The 25,245-nt window shown below is 41.1% G+C and overlaps 1 protein-coding gene across 1 annotated transcript in view; it reads right to left on the bottom strand.

Annotated features, from left to right (window-relative positions):
* Stlk (Ste20-like kinase) overlaps window positions 1-25,245 on the bottom strand; it is a gene marked incomplete in the record, with an annotated part of 179,338 nt that overhangs the window by 60,624 nt on the left and 93,469 nt on the right. The window contains 2 exon segments of the mRNA XM_053800467.2: window positions 10,782-11,014; window positions 20,909-21,127. Coding sequence (XP_053656442.2) covers window positions 10,782-11,014; window positions 20,909-21,127 — 452 coding nt within the window.

Here is a 25,245-nt window from a genome sequence, read left to right as displayed (position 1 = left end):
ATTTGTTTACTTGTGAATATCGGCAAAAATCGAACATTTCTGCTGCTTTGAGCTCAATTTCAAGCTATTTTCAATCCTGAAACCAATCAAAATCATTTCTATTTCTGTACTATATCTTCCATTCTATCAAATGAGACCAAGAAACCAAGAATACAACCATAAGGAATAATGTAAATTATTCCTTATGGTTCGCTGTTATCACTAATCTTCTTACGCCCCATGGTGACTTATTTATACAAATAATATAAAAAACGCCAAAAAATGTGAAGAAACACAAAATAGTCTACAGCAAAGTTCTGGCAGGTCGTGTTTGTTTGGTTGAGTGTTGAGCAAATGGTCGACTACTGAGAAAATTTTTTACCGAACAAAGTGTTCGAATACCAAATGGTTCGAGTTGGGAGCCATTCAAGTACCAAGGTACTACTGTACACTCACCATCATTTACACTATCACTGTCTTGCCAGAGGCACACATATCTATTATATTTTCTTCAAAATTATATAAGTAACATGCTACATAACATATAAACATTTTGTTTATATACTACGGAGGTGTGGTAACCGAGCGGAGGGAAAACATTACGTCACTCCCCTTAATAAAGGACGCTTTTGTTTACAATTCTCGGCATGAATTATTCATTACTTCTCCCTTTGTTTATGATGACATCTAAAGGTAGTTGCTAGAAACGATTAAACTCAGCGAACATGTCATGCGATGGTAATAATATGGCTCTGGGTCACATTAAATATCGTGTAGGTATGTAGCCCAGGTGGACTACATACCTACATTATTATTATAACTGATAATTATACGTATGTGTACCTGTACCTAAGTAAACTTACACACTGTGCTGGCATGCAGGTACACATTAACCCTCTCAGGGTCCGTGCCGTAGATCTACAGCTTTACGTTCAGGGTCCAAACCGTAGATCTACGCCATGAGCTCAGCTCACTCTGATAAGCTGTGAGTGGTAAATTTGGGCCTAAATGTGTGTGCACCACATAAAACAAATCCTCCAGCACACAGTGTATAATGAGAGAAAAAAAAACTGAGACCATGATTTTCGATTAAAACAGCGACTTTGCAGTGTTTTTTCATATGTTTTTTATAGTTGTATTTGCGATTTCTTGGTCTCATTTGATAGAATGGAAGATATATTACAGAAGTAGATATGATTCTGATTGGTTTTAGTACTGGAAATGGCTTGAAACTGAGCTCAAAGTAGCGAAAATGTTAAATTTTTGTCGATGTTCAAGAGTAAACAAACGACCTCACACGTCTAATACACACCAGCTGGTGGGTCTAATACACATTCACAAATGTGATGATGATATTTAAACAATTATTACAATATTGCATAACAGTAAATCTTCTATTTTTTGGTTTGAATAAAAATTCATTATGTGAATAAAAAATAAAAATGGAATTCATTTGTAAAGCCTGAAAACATAACTAATGAACAGAGGAAATGTTAGTTTAGCGCCAGGAATGCCTGCATTGTTTATCCTGGACCCTATTTTGAAATTGGAATATTTTGATCTTTGTGTTAAATTGGCCAAATTACCAATTTCCGATCACTTTATTTTGTAGTTGAAACAGTTGACTGGGCGATTTCTTGTGCACAATCGATAGAAGTAATACTAGTGAAATAGCTAAGAATTTGATCGACTGGAATAATGTAATTGGCCTAAAATGGGAGTCAAAGTCGGCAAAATCGCCGATTCGTAAATATCGCTGACACATCAAAATTCGCGAGAGCATAATTTCGTCAATTTCCAGCAAATTTCGTACTTTTTGTTTTATTACCTTCAGAAATAGATTCTCTACTATTTCATAAGAAAAAATAACAAATTTTTTTTTTTTTAAATTTCTTGGACACTGGGGCACAACTTTAAAATTTGGCCTCTGGACCCTGAAAGGGTTAAAATCACTAAGAATGTCTTATTAGTCTTGAAGATGCCATATTAATAATAACACAATAATAATCACTCTAAGGAGCATTAAATATCGTATAAAATGTTAATACAGACATTTTGCTTAATCCATCTAAATACACCCCACAGTAGAATAAATTAACATAAATATGAGATGTGGTAGCCAGGTGACTTGTAGGACTTGTGGTAGCCAGGTGACTTGTAGGACTTGTGGTAGCCAGGTGACTTGTAGGACTTGTGGTAGACAGGCAACTTATGGTAGCCAGGCAACTTGTAGGACTTGTGGTAGCCAAGCAACCTGTAGGACTTGTGGTAGCCAGGCAACCTGTAGGACTTGTGGTAGCCAGGCAACCTGTAGGACTTGTGGTAGCTAGGCAACCTGTAGGACTTGTGGTAGCCAGGCAACCTGTAGGACTTGTGGTAGCTAGGCAACCTGTAGGACTTGTGGTAGCTAGGCAACCTGTAGGACTTGTGGTAGCTAGGCAACCTGTAGGACTTGTGGTAGCCAGGCAACCTGTAGGACTTGTGGTAGCCAGGCAACCTGTAGGACTTGTGGTAGCCAGGCAACCTGTAGGACTTGTGGTAGCCAGGCAACCTGTAGGACTTGTGGTAGCCAGGCAACCTGTAGGACTTGTGGTAGCCAGGCAACCTGTAGGACTTGTGGTAGCCAGGCAACCTGTAGGACTTGTGGTAGCCAGGCAACCTGTAGGACTTGTGGTAGCCAGGCAACCTGTAGGACTTGTGGTAGCCAGGCAACCTGTAGGACTTGTGGTAGCCAGGCAACCTGTAGGACTTGTGGTAGCCAGGCAACCTGTAGGACTTGTGGTAGCCAGGCAACCTGTAGGACTTGTGGTAGCCAGGCAACCTGTAGGACTTGTGGTAGCCAGGCAACCTGTAGGACTTGTGGTAGCCAGGCAACCTGTAGGACTTGTGGTAGCCAGGCAACTTGAAGGACTTGTGGCAAAAACCAGATGCATTCATCTGGTTTGTTTACATTATGTGTGGGTGGGGTGGTGAGGGCTGCCCTTCCTGGCTACCCATACTTCCCAACCTGACTTCATACAAATAAAACTTACCATCATTCACACAATATCACACAGTGATATTGTGTGAATGATGGTGAAAGTGTTCTTTCTATTTTGGGTCACCCTGCCTCAGTGGGAGACAGCCAAAGTGTTGAAAAAAAATCTCACATTGTATACAATGCAAAGAAATAAAAATTTTATTTGCAAGTACACTCCTCAAATTGAAAGCTCCTTCTGTGTCCACAAGTTTGGAAACAATACTTTATCTTTAAAAATGATAGGGGACCTTTTTTCTAAAGGCAATGACACCAAGAATGCAAAAGTTGACATAATATTTACGGAACGGCAGAGGAGTGAAGTTGGAGGCCAGGAAACACTATGCAACAGGGATTTTGTACACTTTTAGGGATTATGTTAAGTCAATTATTCTACTCAAACCAGGCCAACAATTCCTAGCTATTACACTAATAGTCCTTCCATACTATCCATTGATCACAAGATGACAACCATTCAACCAAAAAACCTATCCTTTAAAGCAATCAGAATTAAAAAATTTTGCCAATTTTACACTATTTTCAACAAATTTCAATTAGGAAACAGAATTCAAAATAAACACTGTAATTATTCCAGCCAGTATAGCAACCTGTCTTCTGTTCATTAATCATGTCTCCAGGCCTCTCCTATATAACACTTGCCCTCCACTTTGAATCCATCACACAAAGTAATAGATGTTTTCCTTATTTCTTGGCTAATAACAACCAAGAATGCTTGGTCCTAGTTTACGCATCTCAATAATAGATGGAGACTTATGAAAAAACCCATAAAAGACTGCAGAAGAGTGAGGGTCCCTTACCTATTCCCAGAAAAATTGCCCAAAACTGACCAAAACCTTCACATATTGTCTGTTTGTTGGCACCAAGCAACAGCTAATAAAACTACCCTGAAAACAACCCAGAGTTACTATTTTAACTCAAACACAGAATCTACTTACCTGGAGAATGTTCCAAAATTTAATGCCCCAGGGCCAGGTCCCAGACCAAGTCAGGGTCAAAGGCTATCTGTTCCCACCATGCATTATGTGGGCAGGAATTATTTTTAAACTAAGCACACTCACCACACAGACCCATTCTCTCTTGTCTATGCCAAAATTTGGCACATGCAGCAAATTTGAAGGAACTATGAATTATGCGTATTAGTACACCATGAATACTGATCACTATGACATACTAGTACATGATGGACAGCATAAGAGTTAAAGTATAAAGTCACATTTTAGAAAGCATGGTTAACATTCACTCAAATTCATAATATCAAGACACCCTTCAGAAATTGATTTTTTTTTTTTTCAACAAGTCGGCCGTCTCCCACCGAGGCAGGGTGACCCAAAAAAGAAAGAAAATCCCCAAAAAGAAAATGCTTTCATCATCATTCAACACTTTCACCACACTCACACATTATCACTGTTTTTGCAGAGGTGTTCAGAATACAACAGTTTAGAATCATATACGTATAAAGATACACACCATATCCCTCCAAACTGCCAATACAGTGGACCCCCGCATAACGATATTAATCTGTTCCTGAGAGCTCATTGTTATGCGAAATTATCGTTATGCGAATGAATTTTCCCCATAAGAAATAATGGAAATCAAATTAATCCGTGCAAGACACCCAAAAGTATGAAAAAAATATTTTTACCACATGAAATATACATTTTCCTGCACACAAAGAGAAGGATACATGCACAATAGTAGAGTAGTACATGCACAATATATATTGTGCATGTACTACTCTACTAAATGAAGAATAAATGATGCTTACCTTTATTGAAGATGCAGCAATGACTGATGAGACACTGTGTCATGGGAGTGCCTTTTCCTCCTGAGTACTGTAGGTCCTGTTTGGCATTTTCTTCCAGAACAGGCCTTATCACACTGTGTATGCCACTACGATTCTTAAATGTCTCAAACTAACCTTTGCTGGCTTTAAATTCACCAATATGAGCACTAGTTCCAGGCATTTTTCCCTGTTCACCTGGGTGTTAGTCGACTAGTGTGGGTTGCATCCTGGGAGACAAGATTAAGGACCCCAATGGAAATAAGTTAGACAGTCTTCGATGACACTGACTATTTTGGGTTATCCTGGGTGGCTAACCCTCTGGGGTTAATTGTTTCTTGGTATTCTCAATAAGCCACACGAACAACGGTGCTACAAAAGCAGCAGCAGCAGCTGACAGTGCTACAGCAGCAGCTGACAGTGCTACAGCAGCAGCTGACAGTGCTACAGCAGCAGCTGACAGTGCTACAGCAGCAGCAGATGGTGCTACAGCAGCAGCAGACGGTACTACAGCAGCAGCAGCAGCAGCTGACGGTGGTACAGCAGCAGCTGACGGTGCTACAGCAGCAGCAGCAAACGGTGCTATTGCAGCAGCAGACGGTACTACAGCAGCAGCAGCAGCTGACGGTGGTACAGCAGCAGCAGCAGCTGACGGTGCTACAGCAGCAGCTGACAGTGCTACAGCAGCAGCAGCAGCTGATGGTGCTACAGAAGTAGCAGCAGCTGACGGTGCTACAGCAGCAGCAGCAGCTGACAGTGCTACAGCAGAAGCAGCATCTGCAGTTGACCATGGTACCACAGTATTTCGATAATATTTCTCACCCTTTTTACCACAGGGTTGGCACTAGAAGCTTTCTTGGGGCCCATGGTCACTTATTTTGCAGATAAAATCACAAAAAATGCTGTTATAATATGAAATGTTCCGATTGTATGCTTGGATGTTACCGCGGAGGCTGGCTTGTAAATAATGCCACCGGCGGAACATGTGAGGCTGGCTCAGGCCTCACATAGACACGTCTCGGACGAATAGCGTTGAGCGAGTTTTTTAGCGCTATGCGAGGCAAAATTTTAGTGATAAAATGTATCGCTATGTGGATTTAACGTTATGTGATGCCAACGGTATGCGGGGGTCAACTGTATTCCAAACCCCTCCTTTAAAGTGCAGGCATTGTACTTCCCATTTCCAGGACTCAAGTCCAACTATATGAAAATAACCAGTTTCCCTGAATCCCTTCACTAAATATTACCCTGCTCACACACCAACAGATTCGTCAGGTCCCAAGTACCATTCGCCTCCATTCACTCCTATCTAACACACACACACACGCCTGCTGGAAGTCCAAGCCCCTTGCCCACAAAACCTCCTTTACCCCCTCTCTCCAACCCTTTCGAGGACGACCCCTACCCCACCTTCCTTCCCCTATAGATTTACATGTATATGCTTTCCATGTCATTCTACTTTGATCCTATCTCTCTAAATGACCAAACCACCTCAACAACCCCTCTTCTGCCCTCTGACTAATACTTTTATTAACTCCACACCTTCTCCTAATTTCCACACTCCGAATCTTCTGCATAATATTTACACCACACATTGCTCTCCTCGCTGTTGCATTTACCACCCAAGCTTATAAGAGTGTTGGTACTACTATACTTTCATACATTCCCTTCTTTGCCTCCATAGATAACGTTTTTTGACTCCACATATATCTCAACGCACCACTCACCTTTTTTCCCTCATCAATTCTATGATTAACCTCATCCTTCATAAATCCATCCGCCGACACGTCAACTCCCAAGTATCTGAAAACATTCACTTCTTCCATACTCCTCCTCCCCAATTTGATATCAAGTTTTTCTTTATCTAAATCATTTGATACCCTCATCACCTGACTCTTTTCTATGTTCACTTTCAACTTTCTACCTTTACACACATTCCCAAACTCATCCACTAACCTTTGCAATTTTTCTTAGAATCTCCCATAAGCACAGTATCATCAGCAAAAAGTAACTGTGTCAATTCCCATTTTGTATTTGATTCCCCATAATTTAATCCCACCCCTCTCCCAAACACCCTAGCATTTACTTCTTTTACAACCCCATCTATAAATATATTAAACAACCATGGTGACATTACACATCCCTGTCTAAGACCTACTTTTATCGGGAAGTAGTCTCCCTCTCTTCTACACACCCTAACCTGAGCCTCACTATCCTCATAAAAACTCTTTACTGCATTTAATAACTTACCACCTATTCCATATCCTTGCAACATCTGCCACATTGCTCCTCTATCCACTCTATCATATGCCTTTTCTAAATCCATAAATGCAATAAAAACTTCCCTACCTTTATCTAAATACTGTTCACATAAATGCTTCAATGTGAACACTTGATCTACACATCCCCTACCCACTCTGAAACCTCCTTGCTCATCCGCAATCCTACATTCTGTCTTACCTCTAATTCTTTCAATTATAACCCTACCATACACTTTTCCTGGTATGCTCAGTAAACTTATTCCTCTATAATTTTTACAATCTCTTTTGTCCCCTTTCCCTTTACATAAAGGGACTTTACATGCTCTCCGCCAATCCCCAGGTACCTTCCCCTCTTTCATACATTTATTAAACAAAAGTACCAACCACTCCAACACTATATCCCCCCCTGCTTTTAACATTTCTGTCATGATCCCATCAGTTCCAGCTGCTTTACCCCCTTTCATTCTACGTAATGCCTCACGTACCTCCCCCACACTTACATTCTGCTCTTCTTCATTCCTAAAAGAGGGTATACCTCCATGACCAGTGCATGAAATTACCGCCTCCCTTTCTTCTACACTGCAATAAAGAAAAAAGAAGTCCCACTGGGGATCTTCATTGACTTACGTAAAGCTTTTGATACAGTTGACCATGACTTGCTCCACGTAAAATTGTCACACTATGGTATTAGAGGGCACTCCCTCAACTACCTCAAGTCTTACCTCAGCAACAGAAGCCAATATGTGTACGCAAATGGGGCAAACTCTTCCGCACAACCAATTACAGTTGGTGTCCCACAGGGAAGCGTCCTTGGCCCTCTTCTCTTTCTCCTATACATAAATGACCTACCAAATGCTTCGCATTTACTCAAACCCACACTTTTTGCAGATGACACCACATACGTCTTCTCTCACCCGAGCCCAGTCACGCTAGCCAATACTGTAAACACCGAATTACAGAAAATATCTACCTGGATGAGGACTAACAAACTTACACTAAACATTGACAAAACCTACTTCATTCAGTTTGGTAACAGAGCTACAGATGTACCTCTTAACATAACGATAAACGGATCACCTATCACAAAGCTAACAGAGGGAAAATTCTTAGGAATCCACCTCGATAATAGACTCAAATTTCATACACATATACAACAAATTTCTAAGAAAATTTCCAAGACTGTAGGCATACTATCGAAGATACGGTACTATGTTCCACAGTCAGCCCTCCTGACCCTTTATCACTCTCTTATTTACCCCTATCTCACCTATGGAATTTGTGCATGGGGCTCAACAACAATTAACCATCTCAGACCACTAATTACCCAACAAAAGGCTGCAGTTAGAATGATAACAAATTCTCACTACAGGCAGCACACTCCACCAATATTCAAAACACTCAACCTACTCACCATACAAAACATCCATACTTATTATTGCACTTATTACATACATAGAACACTTAACTCTGATATTAACTCTCCCCTCAAACATCTCCTTGCCAACCTCAACAGAACACATGACCATAACACAAGGCACAGATCACTCTTTGATGTTCCTCGTGTCCATCTCACGCTATGCAAAAACTCAATGCACATAAAAGGCCCTAAAATCTGGAATTCATTACCTGTAAATATAAAAGAAACACTACCTGTTTATAAATTCAAGTCTCTTCTCAAAGTTCACTTACTCACTCAAAACCAAATAAATACTGAATAACTTAACCATATAAATTGTATATCCTAAATGTTACTCACAATTATATCACACAAATGTTAAACCTAGGACCCAATCTAACTTTCTTATTTTTTTAAATACACTACCTAACAGAATACTCCATTCTACTGAATGAACAGCAATGCATGCAACCATATGACCTGTCTTTGTAATACTCATTTGTACTTTATAGTTATCTGTTTACAATAATGTCTTATCACTGATTTCATCATTGCTTAGTTAAATCTTAAGTTAATTTTAAGCCAGCCCGTAATGCTATGCATATAAGTGGCTTTGGCATGCTGCTCTTACCTGTATTTTTTTTTGTACCTCTGTATGTATGCTAAAATTTCTAAATAAATAAATAAATAAATAAATAAATTTAAAAGTTCCTCAAAATATTCTCGCCATCTACCCAATACCTCCATCTCCCCATCTACTAACTCCCCTACTCTGTTTTTAACTGACAAATCCTTACTTTCCCTAGGCTTTCTTAACTTGTTCAACTCACTCCAAAATGTTTTCTTATTTTCATTAAAATTTCTTGACAGTGCCTCTCTCACTCTATCATCTGCTCTCCTTTTGCACTCTCTCACCACTCTCTTCACCTTTCTTTTACTCTCCATATACTCTGCTCTTCTTATAACACTTCTGCTTTGTAAAAATCTCTCATAAGCTCACTTTTTCTCTTTTATCACACCCTTTACTTCATCATTCCACCAATCACTCCTCTTTCCTCCTGCCCCCACCCTCCTATAACCACAAACTTCTGCCCCACATTCTAATACTGCATTTTTAAAACTATTCCAACCCTCTTCAACCCCCCCACTACTCATCTTTGCACTAGCCCATCTTTCTGTCAATAGTCGCTTATATTTCACCCAAACTTCCTCCTCCCTTAGTTTATACACTTTCACCTCCCTCTTACTTGTTGTTGCCACCTTCCTCTTTTCCCATCTTCCTCTTACTCTAACTGTAGCTACAACTAAATAATGATCTAATATATCAGTTGCCCCTCAATAAATATGTACATCCTGGAGCCTACGCATCAACCTTTTATCCATCAATACATAATCTAACAAACTACTTTCATTACATGCTATATCATACTTGTATATTTATTTATCCTCTTTTTCATAAAATATGTATTACTTATTACCAAATCTCTTTCTACACATAGCTCAATTAAAGGCTCTCCATTTACTTTTAGCCCTGGCACCCCAAATTTACTTACTACTCCCTCCATAACATTTTTACCCACTTTAGCATTGAAATCCCCAACCACCATTACTCTCACACTTGGTTCAAAACTCCCCACGCATTCACTCACCATTTCCCAAAATCTCTCTCTCTCTCCTCTACACTTCTCTCTTCTCCAGGTGCATACACGCTTACTATAACCCACTTTTCACATCCAATCTTTATTTTACTCCACATAATCCTTGAATTAATACATTTATAGTCCCTCTTTTCCTGCCATAGCTTATCCTTCAACATTATTGCTACTCCTTCTTTAGCTCTAACTCTATTTGAAACCCCTGACCTAATCCCATTTATTCCTCTCCATTGAAACTCTCCCACCCCCTTCAGCTTTGTTTCACTTAAAGCCAGGACATCCAGCTTCTTCTCATTCATAACATCCATAATCATCTCTTTCTTATCATTTGCACAACATCCACGCACATTCAGACTTCCCACTTTGACAATTTTCTTCTTCTTATTCTTATTTTAGAAATATGATGACAAAAGCTTTTAACAATAACTTTTTTTTTTTGTGGTCACTTAGGATGTTTCATTAGTGTCATAAGGAAATAACAGGAAACATAGATAAAGAAAACACTTGACTTAAATCAAAGCACGAGAGTTTATGGGAATACATATATGAAGTAATAATGGCTTAGAGGTTAGTGGAACCGATATATATACACTTGAAGCTCAAGTTGTTTTATTTGTACCTAAGATATACGCTGCAGAACTCATAGCTGAAATCCCTGTAGAACATAAATTACCTGTGAATGATGTGCTTGGAATGAAGATAGGAGAGTCCTTGCAGCACGTCTTTTACAACCAGTGCAAGTGCAGGCTCTGGAAGACCTTCAGAGAAATGTGTGGCAACGAGACGCGACGCTGAGGTGTAGCCTAGTAACGGCATGACTATCCATAGTTGTTGTGAATATGTAAAGGAGGCCAAATACTGGATGATATTTCGATGTCTGAGCTGCTTGACCATCCGAATCTCATGCTGTAAAGTACATCCAGTGCTGCTTAGTAAGAAATGCTGTAAACTTAAATGCATTATTGATATTATCATGCAGGAATAAATATAATGTATTATACCTACTTTAGCAACAAACATTATGCATGACAGGATTAGGATTATTATAATAAAAAAATGAAGAGCTAAACCTACAAGGGTCATACAGTGCAGCAGGGCAGGGAAGGGTGCAGGTGTATTGGGTAGCAGGAGAGAAAGGGATTATTATTAGGTCATACAATGCAGTGGGGCAGGGGATAGTGCAGGGGTAGAAGGTAGCAAGAGGGAGAGACAGAAAGGGCTGTAAGGAATGCTAGAGACAGAATCATCAAAGTCCCAAAGTACCGGGTTTACAAAAAGGTAGTACAATGGCAGATTTCCACAGCTGGGGAAGAACTCCTCACAGCCAAATAATATTAAAGGTAGAAGGTTGGTAGACAGCAGCCACCCAGGGAGGTACGTACTACCATCCTGCCAGTGAGTGCGAGACGAAAGCCTGTAATTGTTTTACATGATGGTAGGATTGCTGGTGTCTTTTGTCTGTCTCATAAATATGCAACCTTACAGGTACGTCTTGCTACTTCTACTTACACTTAGGTCACACTACACATACATGTACATGTTTATTTATACACACTCATCTGAGTTTTCTTTGATTTTATCTAAATAGCTCTTGGTCTTATTGCTTTTCCTTTTATATCCATGGGGAAGTGGAATAAGAATCTTTCCTCCGTAAGCCATGCGCGTTGTAAAAGTCAACTAAAATGACGGGAACAACGGGCTAGTAACCCCTTTTCCGTAACGATTACTAAAAAGAATAAGAAGAAGAAAATTGTCAAAGTGGGAAGTCTGAATGTGCGTGGATGTTATGCAAATGATAAGAAAGAGATGATTGTGGATGTTATGAATGAGAAGAAGCTGGATGTCCTGGCTTTAAGTGAAACAAAGCTGAAGGGGGTGGGAGAGTTTCAGTGGAGAGGAATAAATGGGATAAGGTCAGGGGTTTCAAATAGAGTTAGAGCTAAAGAAGGAGTAACAATAATGTTGAAGGATAAGTTATGGCAGGAAAAGAAGGACTATAAATTCATTAATTCAAGGATTATGTGGAGTAAAATAAAGGTTGGATGTGAAAAGTGGGTTATAGTAAGTGTATATGCACCCAGAGAATAGAGAAGTGTAGAGGAGAGAGAGAGATTTTGGGATATGTTGAGTGAATGCATGAGGAGTTTTGAACCAAGTGTGAGAGTAATGGTGGTTGGGGATTTCAATGCTAAAGTGGGCAAAAATGTTGTGGAGGGAGTAGTAGGTAAATTTGGGGTGCCAGGGGTAAATGAAAATGGGGAGCCTTTAATTGAGCTATGTGTAGAAAGAGGGTTGGTAATAAGTAATACATATTTTATGAAAAAGAGGATAAATAAATATACAAGGTATGATATAGCACGTAATGAAAGTAATTTGTTAGGTTATGCATTGGTGGATAAAAGGTTGATGGGTAGGCTCCAGGATGTACACGTTTATAGAGGGGCAACTGATATATCAGATCATTATTTAGTTGTAACTACAGTTAGAGTAAGAGGTAGATGGGAAAAGAGGAAAATGGCAACAACAAGTAAGAGGGAGGTGAAAGTGTATAAACTAAGGGAGGAGGAAGTTAGGGCGAGATATAAGCAACTATTGGCAGAAAGGTGGGCTAGTGCAAGTATGAGTAGTGAAGGGGGGGTTGAAGAGGGTTGGAATAGTTTTTAAACTGCAGTATTAGAATGTGGGACAGAAGTTTGTGGTTATAGGAGGGTGGGTGCAGGAGGAAAGAGGAGTGATTGGTGGAATGATGAAGTAAAGGGTGTGATAAGAGATAAAAAGTTAGCATATGAGAGGTTTTTACAAAGCAGAAGTGTTATAAGAAGAGTAGAGTAAATGGAGAGTAAGAGAAAGGTGAAGAGAGTGGTGAGAGAGTGCAAAAGGAGAGCAGATGAAAGAGTGGGAGAGGCACTGTCAAGAAATTTTAAGAGCAGATGAAAGAGTGGGAGAGGCACTGTCAAGAAATTTTAATGAAAATAAGAAAACATTTTGGAGTGAGTTGAACAAGTTAAGAAAGCCTAGGGAAAGTATGGATTTGTCAGTTAAAAACAGAGTAGGGGAGTTAGTAGATGGGGAGAGGGAGGTATTATGTAGATGGCGAGAATATTTTGAGGAACTTTTAAATGTCGAGGAAGAAAGGGAGGAGGTAATTTCATGCACTGGCCAGGGAGGTATACCATCTTTTAGGAGTGAAGAAGAACAGGATGTGAGTGTAGGGGAGGTGCGTGAGGCATTACGTAGAATGAAAGGGGGTAAAGCAGCTGGAACTGACAGGATCATGACAGAAATGCTAAAAGCAGGGGGGATATAGTATTGGAGTGGTTGGTATTTTGCTTAATAAATGTATGAAAGAGGGGAAGGTACCTAGAGATTGGCGGAGAGCATGTATAGTCCCTTTATATAAAGGGAAGGGGACAAAAGGGATTGTAAAAATTACAGAGGAATAAGTTTACTGAGTATACCAGGAAAAGTGTACGGTACGGTTATAATTTAAAGAATTAGAGGTAAGACAGAATGTAGGATTGCAGATGAGCAAGGAGGTTTTAGAGTGGGTAGGGGATGTGTAGATCAAGTGTTTACATTGAAGTATATATGTGAACAGTATTTAGATAAATGTAGGAAAGTTTTTATTGCATTTATGGATTTAAAAAAGGCATATGATAGAGTAGATAGGGGAGCAATGTGGCAGATGTTGAAAGTAAATGGAATAGGTGGTAAGTTACTAAATGGTGTAAAGAGTTTTTATGAGGATAGTGAGTCTCAGGTTAGGGTGTGTAGAAGAGAGGGAGACTACTTCCTGGTAAAAGTAGGTCTTAGACAGGGATGTGTAATGTCACCATGGTTGTTTAATATATTTATAGATGGGGTTGTAAAGACACAGTTGTTTTTTGCTGATGATACTGTGCTTATGGGAGATTCTAAAGAAAAATTGCAAAGGTTAGTGGACGAGTTTGGGAGTGTGTGTAAAGGTAGAAAGTTGAAAGTGAACATAGAAAAGAGTAAGGTGATGAGGGTATCAAATGATTTAGATAAAGAAAAATTGGATATCAAATTGGGGAGGAGGAGTACGGAAGAAGTGAATGTTTGCAGATATTTGGGAGTTGACGTGTAGGCGGATGGATTTATGAAGGATGAGGTTAATCATAGAATTGATGAGGGAAAAAAGGCGAGTGGTGCGTTGAGGTATATGTGGAGACGAAAATGTTATCTATGGAGGCAAAGAAGGGAATGTATGAAAGTATAGTAGTACCAACACTATTATATGGGTGTGAAGCTTGGGTTGTGAATGCAGCAGCGAGGAGGCGGTTGGAGGTAGTGGAGATGTCCTAAGGGCAACGTGTGTAAATATTATGCAGAAAATTCGGAGTGTGGAAATTAGGAGAAGGTGTGGAGTTAATAAAAGTATTAGTCAGAGGACTGAAGAGGGGTTGTTGAGGTGGTTTGGTCATTTAGAGAGAATGGATCAAAGTAGAATGACATGGAGAGCATTTAGATCTGTAGGGGAAGGAAGGCAGGGTAGGGGTCGTCCTCAAAAAGGTTGGAAGGAAGGGGTAAGGGAGGTTTTGTGGGCGAGGGGCTTGGACTTAAAGCAGGCGTGCGTGAACATGTTCGATAGGAGTGAATGGAGACAAATGGTATTTGGGACCTGACGATCTGTTGGAGTGTGAACAGGGTAATATTTAGTGAAGGGATTCAGGGAAACTTTTTATTTTTATATAGCCAGACTTGAGTCCTGGAAATAGGAAGTGCATGTACAATGCCTGCTCTCTTAAGGAGTGGTTCGGGATATTGGCAGTTTGGAAGGACATGTTGTATATCTTTATATGTACAGTATATGCTTCTAAACTGTTGTGTCCTGAGTACCTCTGCAAAAACAGTGATTATGTGTGAGTGAGGTGAAAGTGTTGAATGATGATGAAAGTATTTTCTTTTTGGGGATTTTTCTTTCTTTTTGGGTCACCCTGCCTTGGTGGGAGACGGCCGACTTGTTAAAAAAAAAAAATGTAAGAGGACCGCAAGGGCTGATGGCTGTAAATGTTGGAGCATACAGATATGAATGCCGTCCGGCCCAGCTGCCGATGATCGACAAGCGAAGAGTGCTGACTAATTCTAGAAGTGTATAAGGCACATTATAAGACTTCTCCACTAGAAGAAAAGTCTAAGAGCTCAAACTCTCTGGCAGATTTGGAGGAAAGAGACGAGGGGTAGAGATGGAGCCCCTGGGAGCTACAGACAAGATGATGACCAAGTTCTGTGACAACGTCAAGAGGGTTAGCTATAGCAACACCAGCATCCCAAAGGACAGGAGCCAGGTCAGGAGTGTATTTGCCACTCAGTTTCAAACGTACTGCACGAGCACAGGCAGGAGACCAATGAGGTATGCACTTCTGAAAGTGCCTGCCCAATGTTTGGGGTATAGAATGTGAAGCTGTGGTTATAACTGAAGTTGAGAATAGGTTTAACAGCTCATCAGCAAAGGATGAGGAAGGAACCTCACTAGAAGCAGTATGACACAAGTACTGGTCCTAATGAGCTCGGTCAAATTGCCAGCATGGGTGATGAGGGGGTGGAGAATATGAATGAGAAGTAAGAAGGATTAGAAAATGAACACTGTCATCTACGTCTGGGAGCACAGTCAATCTAAAGTCTAGTGCAGCTGAGGAATAGCAAACTGAGAGAATGATGCAAGAGAGAGATCAAGTACGAGGGTCAAAATGGGTGGGAGCACCCATATTTAAAAAGTGGAGAAGGAGAGAAGCGAAAAGAACCTTTAACTGAATGCCACGAGTCACTGAGAAACCCCCTAGAGGAAATGGTGAGTGTTAAAAATGCCGAGTAACAGAAGCGGTTGCAGTAAGAAAGAAACCAGAAATGCAACATCTGGAATACATAGTGCCTGAGAAGAAGAGAGATGCAAAGAACAGACTGTATACCACTTATTCAAGTAGATGCATGCTGCAGTATAATACAGCGAAGTATGAACAAAGGAGCTGATGGTATGGGATACCTGTGCATATAAGAAGTGCACTGTCATTAAAGGTTCCATTGGGAAAAGGATCTGATGAATATAATAAAACATAGCCCAAGATGGGATGGACAACTGCAGAGTGTAATTTGGGTTCTTGTAAACAAGCACAGATGGGAAAACTGGGAGAGCAACACCTGAAGCTCACCTCGGTTACTTCTGAGGCCTCGGATATTGCACTGTAAATAAGCCATGATTTGCGAAAGAAAGATACAAGAAATATGAAGGAAGAGGTATCTACAGACTAGAAGGGTTAGCAAAATCCACATGTTGAGGCAGCGGAAAACAAACAAGCAGCAAAGGGTTGAAACGCTGTGAAGAAAGGAGTTGCATAGATGGAGAAGAGCAAAGAGTAGCGACAGGAGGTAGATCAGTGTCCATCAATGGTTTAGTCTCCTCAATATAGTCAGAGATAGCTTCAAGAGTTTCAGGGGGCAAAGATGTTGTATGTGGGATGATATTGGAGATAGAAAGAGGAGGGCGAGTAAAGATCAGGGCGATGATGGAATTTACCAACATACGGCAAGGACGAGAGGGCAGAGGTAACTTGAGAAAAAGCTTAGGAGGAGACAGGAAAGGAAGAAACTTGGGAGGGGACAGGCAAGGAAGGTACTGTATGAGGGGAAGGATGGACCTCCATGCTCACAACAGAATGAGTAAGTGGTCAAGATCCAAGTACTGAGACTGGAAATGAAAGAGATTTACCCTTTGGGGATTTGTTGGACTTTGAAGGAGAAAGGTGAGGGGGAGGAGCTGTTGTGTGAGGTCTTGTAGGCATAGAAGCTTGTGTGTAAGATGAAGATTGGAGAACAGCATGAGGTGACGAGGCAGGGACCTCATAGTCCAAACCATACCACGGGCGGGATTTGAACCCGTGGTCAGAGAGTCTCAAAACTCCAGACCGTCGCGTTAGCCACTGGCCCAGTGGCTAACGCGATGGTCTGGAGTTTTGAGACTCTCTGACCGCGAGTTCAAATCCCGCCCGTGGTATGGTTTGTTTGCAATCGTGTCATTACGATTTCATGAGTCTCATAGTCCAAGACTGCGAAAGAGTTAGATACAGAGGTGGCTGTGGAAGGTGTGACCACAGGGAAGACCACAGGAATTGGGGCCCCAGAGGCTGAGGGTCTCTTAGTAACTCAAAAATAAGAAATACAGAAGTGTCCCCTGGAGGCGTAGATGAGAGACTGACATGGCGTAAGTTAAGCCTTCTGTCTCTCGGAGACAACCGATTTCATGTTCATTCAAGTAAACCTGGCAACGACGAGAATAAGATGGATGAGCTTCACGACAATTAAGGCAGGAGGGAGATAGACCACAAGATGTATTAGTATGGTCATCGGCCCCACAGACTGGGCATTCAGCCATGGACCTGCAATATTTCACCGGATGGCCAAAACGCCAGCAATTTCTACAATGTTGTGGTGTAGGGGGTCACCTGTTGGACATGTAAATGGTGTCCCAAAATATAAACCAATGATGGAAGCTTATGGCAATCAAAAGTTAAGCAAGCTACAATGCAGGGGTAGCATCTCCACCCACAGGCAAGCAGTACAGTCTATTTCAATTATAATTATAATAAGAAATGAAGTGCTAAACTTACAAGGGTCATACAGTGAAGCAGGGCAGGAAAGGGTGCAGGGGTACTGGGTAGCAAAAGGGAGAGGGATTATAATTAGGTCACGCAGTGCAGCTGGGCAGGGGATAATGCAGGGGTAGAGGGCAGCACGAGGGAGAGGTAGAAAGGACCTGCGAGAAGTGCTAGAGGCATCATCATCAAAGTTTGTGCAGTAAATCAGTTGCTGTCAAAAAGTCAACAAGAGAGTTTGGGTTAAAGGAGGGCCCATCAGCAAGAAGGGAAAATAAAGTAAGAGCATTAGAGCAGTTACAACGTCGGAGGTAAATTTTGCGTGCTCACTGATAGTGGGGGCAGTCCAACAGAATATGGCTAACAGAAACAGGTCACCTCTCCATGAGATACCCATGAGTAAGGTGAGTGTGGCCAATTTGAAGACAGGAGAGTGTAGCCTCCCAACCCTGACACTGATGACAAGAAGATGGCCCGAAACCTATACTTAATTTAATGGAATGCAATTTGTTATGTAGCAGATCAGACCAACGTTATTGCCAATGGCTGCAAAGGTGGGTAGAAATCACAGCAAAATAGTCTGTGAATGAAACACCTCTATATGAAACTGGGAGGTCATGTACAGCTGACCATGCAGTAGTGTCTGCCTGTTCATTGCCCTGTACATCAACATAACTGGGGACCCAGCCAAAAACAATATCTTTGTGCTTGCTAAAGATATGACCTAACCAAAGTTGGATACGGAGGACCAGGGGATGAGGTGAATCAAATTTTCGTATAGCCTTCAAAGCATTAAGGGAGTCTGAAACTACCACAAACGGCAAAACAGGCATACATGCAATATGGATAAGTGCTACGAGAATTGCATACAATTCTGCTGTAAAAATGCTAGCCAAGGCTAATAAATGCCCTTGTACAATGTTGTCTGGAAATACTGCTGCAAATCTGACACCATCAGAAGACCTGGAACCATTGGTGTACACTGCGATGGCATGATAATGAGACTGGAAGTGATTAGGAAACAGAGAGCGAGAAGCAACCATAGGTATTTAGGCTTTCACGCATGGCAGTGGGGAAGAACAGACATGAACCATCAGAACGTCCCAAGGAGGAAGGGAAAAGTTAGATGCTACATGAACATAGAAAAGTGGCAACTGAAGAGTAGACAAGTGTGAATGTAGACGAAGAGAAAAGGGATGGAGTGAACAGAGGCAGCAAACAAATAAGGAACTTCTATTAACAACCGTTATCATCCTATACAATGTATATGAGAGGATTGCGGAGGTCATGAGAGCAAACAAAATAGCGGAGGCAATGAGCATCACGGCGATCGGTCAAGGATGGAATACTCACTTCTTCATAGTGTCTCTCAACAGGTGAAGAGCAGAAAGCACCAAAGCATAAATGTAATCCTTGATAATGGATGGGATCAAGGCTAGAAAGAGTTGTAGGAGAGGCCACTGAATATATCTGGTCACCATAACCTAGTTTCAATAAAATTAGGGGAGAATACAGTCAAAAGAGAGTTCTACGATAAGCCCCCCATGAAAGATGAGCAAGGATTGTGTCTACTTTAAAGATTGGGAGGTCTTGGAGCTCAAGCTATTCCAGAATGTCATCACCATATGTCTGGAAATTATGTTGTATGTGGTAGAATGACAGTACCACTACAAGAATTGAGAGACTGATGTTTTTCAATTGTTACAGGAATGGCATCTATGGTTGTAAGGAGAGAAAGATCATGAGCTTGGCTAGCATTCTGTACTGTGACGATGCATGCACCACTCTTGAGAGCATGAAAAGGAATATTACAACCAACATGGCATAGTGGTATCAACCTTGTTGATAATATGATCAGAAAGACATTCTGAAAATGTCAGTTGTAGAGTGGAAAACTTTGTCCATTGTGTACTATGACGGGTAGTATGTAAAGGAAGTGATTGCTGTGTTGGTCTTTTCTGAGTAGAATTAGAGGCAGTTGAAATACTGTCATCAGAAGGAGGTCGTGGTCATTTAGATGCAGGATTCGAGGTGGTCCGTTTTGGGGAGGGCATGTGATCCAAAAACCGTTGCACCATATGGGGAGAGTCCAGAAACATTCAAAGACGTGTGGAAGTCGGAGGTGTCAAAGGAATCAGACCGAACCTCTGTATCCAGAGCGTGGAACAAAATGTCACCCGCAGAAGGTACAGGGGCAGGAGAAAGGTCCAAAGAATGGTCCGATAACAAGGCAGGGTCGTCAGAGGGTGCTGCTACAGGAAGGGGCCCAGGAGGAGGAAGTACATGGACTTGGGACTCAATGGTTAAGTCTCTCTTTTCTTTTTAAGAAAAAAGAAAAAAAAAGGGGGGGCAAGTGTGGAGGGGCAGCTCCCAGGAAGAAAGGACTGCAAGTCTCCCCTTCCGTGTCCAAGAAGACAACCTCAGAGCAGTCAGCAGTGCAGATGTGGCATGGAACCCGTGCCATACCCTACCCTTCAAGCCAGTAAACCAGCAATCCAGGATAGCAACCTCACAACCGAGCCACCTCAGCACACAAAAGGGAGGGCAGTCGGAAACCCAGCACAAGGCATACCTCTTTCAGCCACCACCACCTGGAATCTGACAGGTAGCCTCCAGAGATATACCCGTCAGCTAAAAGACACCCGAAGCCTCCCCCCCGGTAGACCAGAGAGGAATCAGGATCTCTAGACGATCCATATTCTACAGCAAACTACACTACCACCAAGGACCTCAACGGAAGGAGATGGACCCCGGAACCCCATCTCAGGTCTAGGAACTACAAAGCTTTAAGGAACAACCTTAAATCAGAAACAGAAAAGGCAAAGTGGAGGGATGGGGAGAGGTGGAGGAAAGGGAAAGGGGCAATGGGGAGGATGGGATAGGGAAGGGGGGATTGGGGGGTAATTAGGATCAGTCTGAGGAAGAAGACCAAAAGGTCTAATTCCTCAGACCAAGAGCCTCTTCACCATGCCAAGGAGCCCCCCTTGAAGAGTAGGATTAGGTTTAATTTTATACAGTCTTTGTATACTCTTTGTATGAGTCATTACAAGGTACAAACACTATTTGTATCAGAGTTATACTATACAAAAAGCAGGACAGGAGTGAGAAAAGTCTAACACACATCAATCAGAAATACAATTACATTATTTTGTCTCATAAAATGCTGGAGATAAAGAAGTACCGTAGCTACCTGGATCAACTCAAACTCATCCTCACACTTGTCCAACTCGTAGATCTTGAGAGCAACATGGTTGTTTGATGGTTTGTATCGGGCTACCCACACTGTGCCCTTGCCGCCACACACAGAGCCAAGAGGGCTCCACACATCGTAGCTCTCCGTCGATGCCTCAAAGGACACCATGCTGGGAGAGCGCACCTCCAATGCAAAGCTCTCCGATTTTATGCGGCTCTAAGAGAAAAGTTCTGATGAATTATCATTTGGTACGAAAAGTTTACACAATTCATGAAGACAGCTCAATTACATACACATTTCTAGGGTAACACGAATTTTCACAAATAACCCACAGTTAGGAGAGGGAAAGTAATGATGACATTTCAGTCTGACTTGGATCACTGACTAATAACAATGAAGTGAGAAGGGAAGATCAGTATAGGAGGGGGGAGCAGGGAAAGATAGGAGGAGGAAGAGAAGGGGTGGTGGTGGTACTAGTAGTATTGTTGAAAGTGAAAGTACTAGTGGTGGTGGTAGTGGTAGTAGTAGTAGCAGTAGTAGTAGTGGAAGTGGTGGCGGCGGCGGCGGCGGTGGTGGTGGTGGTAGTAGTAGGTAGAATTAGTAGTACTGCAGTGGTAGAGGTAGAAATAATAAGGTAGCAGAAGTAATAGTGGTGGAAAACTAGGGGGTAAAATAATGGCAGAGATTATAGTAGTAATGAAGGAATAATAATAGTATACAGTGGAACCGTGAGTTTCGTTGGTAGTCTGGTCCAGGAGCTGGAGACCTAAACTCAAAACGGCCAAAAGGCGAAGCAATATTTCCCATAAGAAATAATGTAAATACTACAATTAATCCATTCCAGACCCACAAAAATATTCACAAAAAGTACATTTTTTAAAGAATAACTATAGCTTTACATACACACAACAGATAAATACAGTGGACCCCCGGTATTCGATATTAATCCATTCCTGAGAGTTCATAAAATACCGAAAATATCGAAAAGCGAATCAATTTTCTTCATAAGAAATAATGGAAATCAAATTAATCCGTGCAAGACACCCAAAAGTATGAAAAAAAAAAATTACCACATGAAATATTAAGTTTAATGCAATACATAGAATAATTACAATAACAACAATAACAATAGAATAATTGACACTTACCTTTAATGAAGATCTGGTGATGATTGATGGGATGGGAGGAGAGGAGTGTGGATGGTGTTAGTGTTTAGAAGGGGAATCCCCTTCCATTAGGACTTGAAGTGTCAAGTCCTAATGGCTTATGTCCTGGGAGTGCCTTTTCCTCCTGAGTAATGTAGGTCCTGCTTGGCATTTTCTTCCAAAACAGGCCTGTTTCATCGCAATTAAACACTTGCTCAGGTTTAAATTCTGCACTGTCTATCTAATCCTTGAATTCCTTCACATATTTTTCAGCTGCTTTTTGGTCCGAACTGGCAGCCTAGCCTTTTCACAAATGATCGCTTGAGAGATGCTATCTCCTGCTATCTGTTTTTCCATTTATCCACACCAATAATAGTCTCTCAACATTTTCTAACACTTGCGGTCGCTGTTTCGTAATCACAGTTGCACCTTTTGCAAGAACAGCTTCCTTGATTGCCATTTTCCTGGTCACTATAGTAGAGATGGTTGATTGGGGTTTACTATACAACCTGACCAGCTCCGACACATGCACTCCACTTTCGTACTTTGCAATTATCTCTTTCTTCATTTCAATAGTCATTAGCACCTTTTTTCTTGAAGCTTTCTTGGGGCCCATGGTGACTTATTTTGCAGAAACAAGCACCAAAAACAGTGATAATATGGAATGTACCGAATGTATCCTTAGATGCACGCACACTGGCTGGCTTGAAAACACTGGCACACGCGGGGCAGTTCAGGCCACATGTGGACACGTCTCGTACGAATCGTATCGAATACTGGGTTTTCAATCGGATACCGAGGCGAAATTTTTGCGATAAAATGCATCGAATACCGGATTTATCGAATACCGATGCCATTGAATACCGGGGGTCCACTGTACATACAGTAACAAATTAATAATACAATAGATAAACATTTAAATAAACATTAAAAATAACATTTACTTAACCTTTATTGAAGAGACTTGCTAGCACCTGGAAGATAGGGAAGAGAGAGGGAGGACTTAATGTTTGGAAGAGGAATCCCCTTCCAAAAAGACTTTAGGTAACAAGTCCCTCTCTGGGGTTACTTCCCTTCTTTGTCTTTTAATGTCACTAGAACCAGCTTGAGAGTCACTGGATCCCTGTCACACAAAATAACTGTCATGAGTGCTGTTTCTGGGGTCTCTTTAACATTTCCCTAAAATGGGACATGGTTCTGTCACTGAACTTGTTGCAGAGACGGCTTGTTTCAGCTTGCTCAGAGTGGTACTTCTCGACAAAACTTTGCACATCATTCCACTTTGCACAGATCTCCTTAATCATTGAAGAAGGCACCTCTTTCACTCACTCTTCCTCTGAAGCAAGTTCCTCAGCTGTGGCCTGTTGCTGTTCCAGATGAAGCTCTTGCAGCTCTATAGTGGGTAGCTCTTACCTGTGGTCCTCCACCAACTCTTCCACCTCCAACCCCATGGACTTGCCCAATGCCACAATAGAGTCCACAACAGTCAGAGGGTTGGCAGGGTCAGGGTCAGCCTCAAACCCTTCAAAATCCCTCTCTTGTACACATTGTGGCCACAATTGTCTCCAAGCAGAGTTCAAAGTCCTGGAAGTCACCCCTTCCCAAGCCTTACCTATAAGGCTTATGCAATGGAGGATAATGAAGTGATCTTTCCAAAACTCTCTTAGGGTCAAATGAGTGTCTGAGGTCACTTCAAAGCACCTTACAAACACTGCTTTGGTGTAGAGTTTTTTGAAGTTAGAAATGACCTGCTGGTCCATGGGGCAGAAGAGAAGAGTGGTGTTAGGAGGCAAGAACTTCACTGTTATAAAACTGAAGTCCTTAGACAATAGGTCTTCCAAGTTTGGAGGATGAGCAAGCATATTGTCCATTACCAGGAGGCACTTGAGTGGCAAATTATTTTCCAGGAGGTATTTTTCACACTCAGGCCAAACACTTCACTGACCCACTCTTTGAAAATTTGCCTCGTGACCCATGCCTTATTATTTGCTTTCCACAAGAGACACAATTTATTCTTGATGACATTGTTTTTCTTGAACACACTGGGATTTTCTGAGTGATACACCAATAAAGGCTTCACTTTAAAATCCCCACTAGCATTAACAAAGAACAAAAGAGTTAGCCTGTCTTTCATAGGCTTGTGTCCTGGCAGTGCCTTTTCCTCCTGAGTAATGTAGGCCCTCTTTGGCATTTTCTTCTGAAACAGGCCTGTTTTGTCACAACTGAACACTTCTTGTTGTGTGCAAAACAACCACTGTGGAAGAATAGAGAAATTCCAAGTGCTTTCGTGACTACTCACATTATCAAGGAACAATAAAAGTAATGCATCAAAGGAAGGCATATAAAGTATAGACCACACCTCACTATCACATCCCACAACAAAGCAACACCTGACAAGCGACTCATAAGAAAGAGAACACTGCAGCAGGCCCGCTGGCCCAACTAGACAGGTCCTTCACACAACCCACAAACAAACTAATCTACCCAAGAATTAAGAATTTTAAAATTTATTATTTGTCCAATGTATTATTAAATTCTTCCCAAATCCTATTAATTATAAATGGATCTAATTTATATAAACCAAAGGAAATATTCATATTATTGTCAAAACTGCTTTTTATGAAACAAAATTCAATTATATTCCTGTCGACCATGGACTTGCTTGATACAACTTTCTCAACTTTTTGAAAATCAATTGGATGGTTAAAATCTCTCACATGAAGTTCTAATGCTTTATTTATGTTGTTTTAATCTTAGTTCGAGACTTTTACCAGTTTGACCGTAATAAACTTTATCGCAAATTTTACAAGGAATCTTATACACACATCCATCAGCATTTTGGGGGGAATTCTTTATCAAAAGTTTTTTTTTTATTGTATCAAGATTTTTAAATACAACTTTGATATTAAAAGTCTTAACCCCTTCAGGGTCCAAGGCCAAAATCTGAAGTGATGCTCCAGTGTCCAAGAAATTTTGAAAAAAAAAAAAAATTATTTTTCTTATAGAATTAAAGAGTATATTTTTGTGAAGGTAACAAGACAAAAAAAAAAATTCTGATCAGTACTTACCGAGATACAGTGCTGAGAAGTTGACCCAAAATGACCTGGTGGCGGCAACATCGACGATTTCCACATACGCCCATTACTTTATTTAATGTTTTTTGTAGTTTTTTTCTTTTCTTTTCTAATT

Source organism: Cherax quadricarinatus, chromosome 3, assembly GCF_038502225.1.
Source record: "Cherax quadricarinatus isolate ZL_2023a chromosome 3, ASM3850222v1, whole genome shotgun sequence".
Lineage (NCBI taxonomy): Eukaryota > Metazoa > Arthropoda > Malacostraca > Decapoda > Parastacidae > Cherax > Cherax quadricarinatus.
Note: the sequence above shows the minus strand (reverse complement) of the source record. Positions and strands in the feature narration are given on the sequence as shown.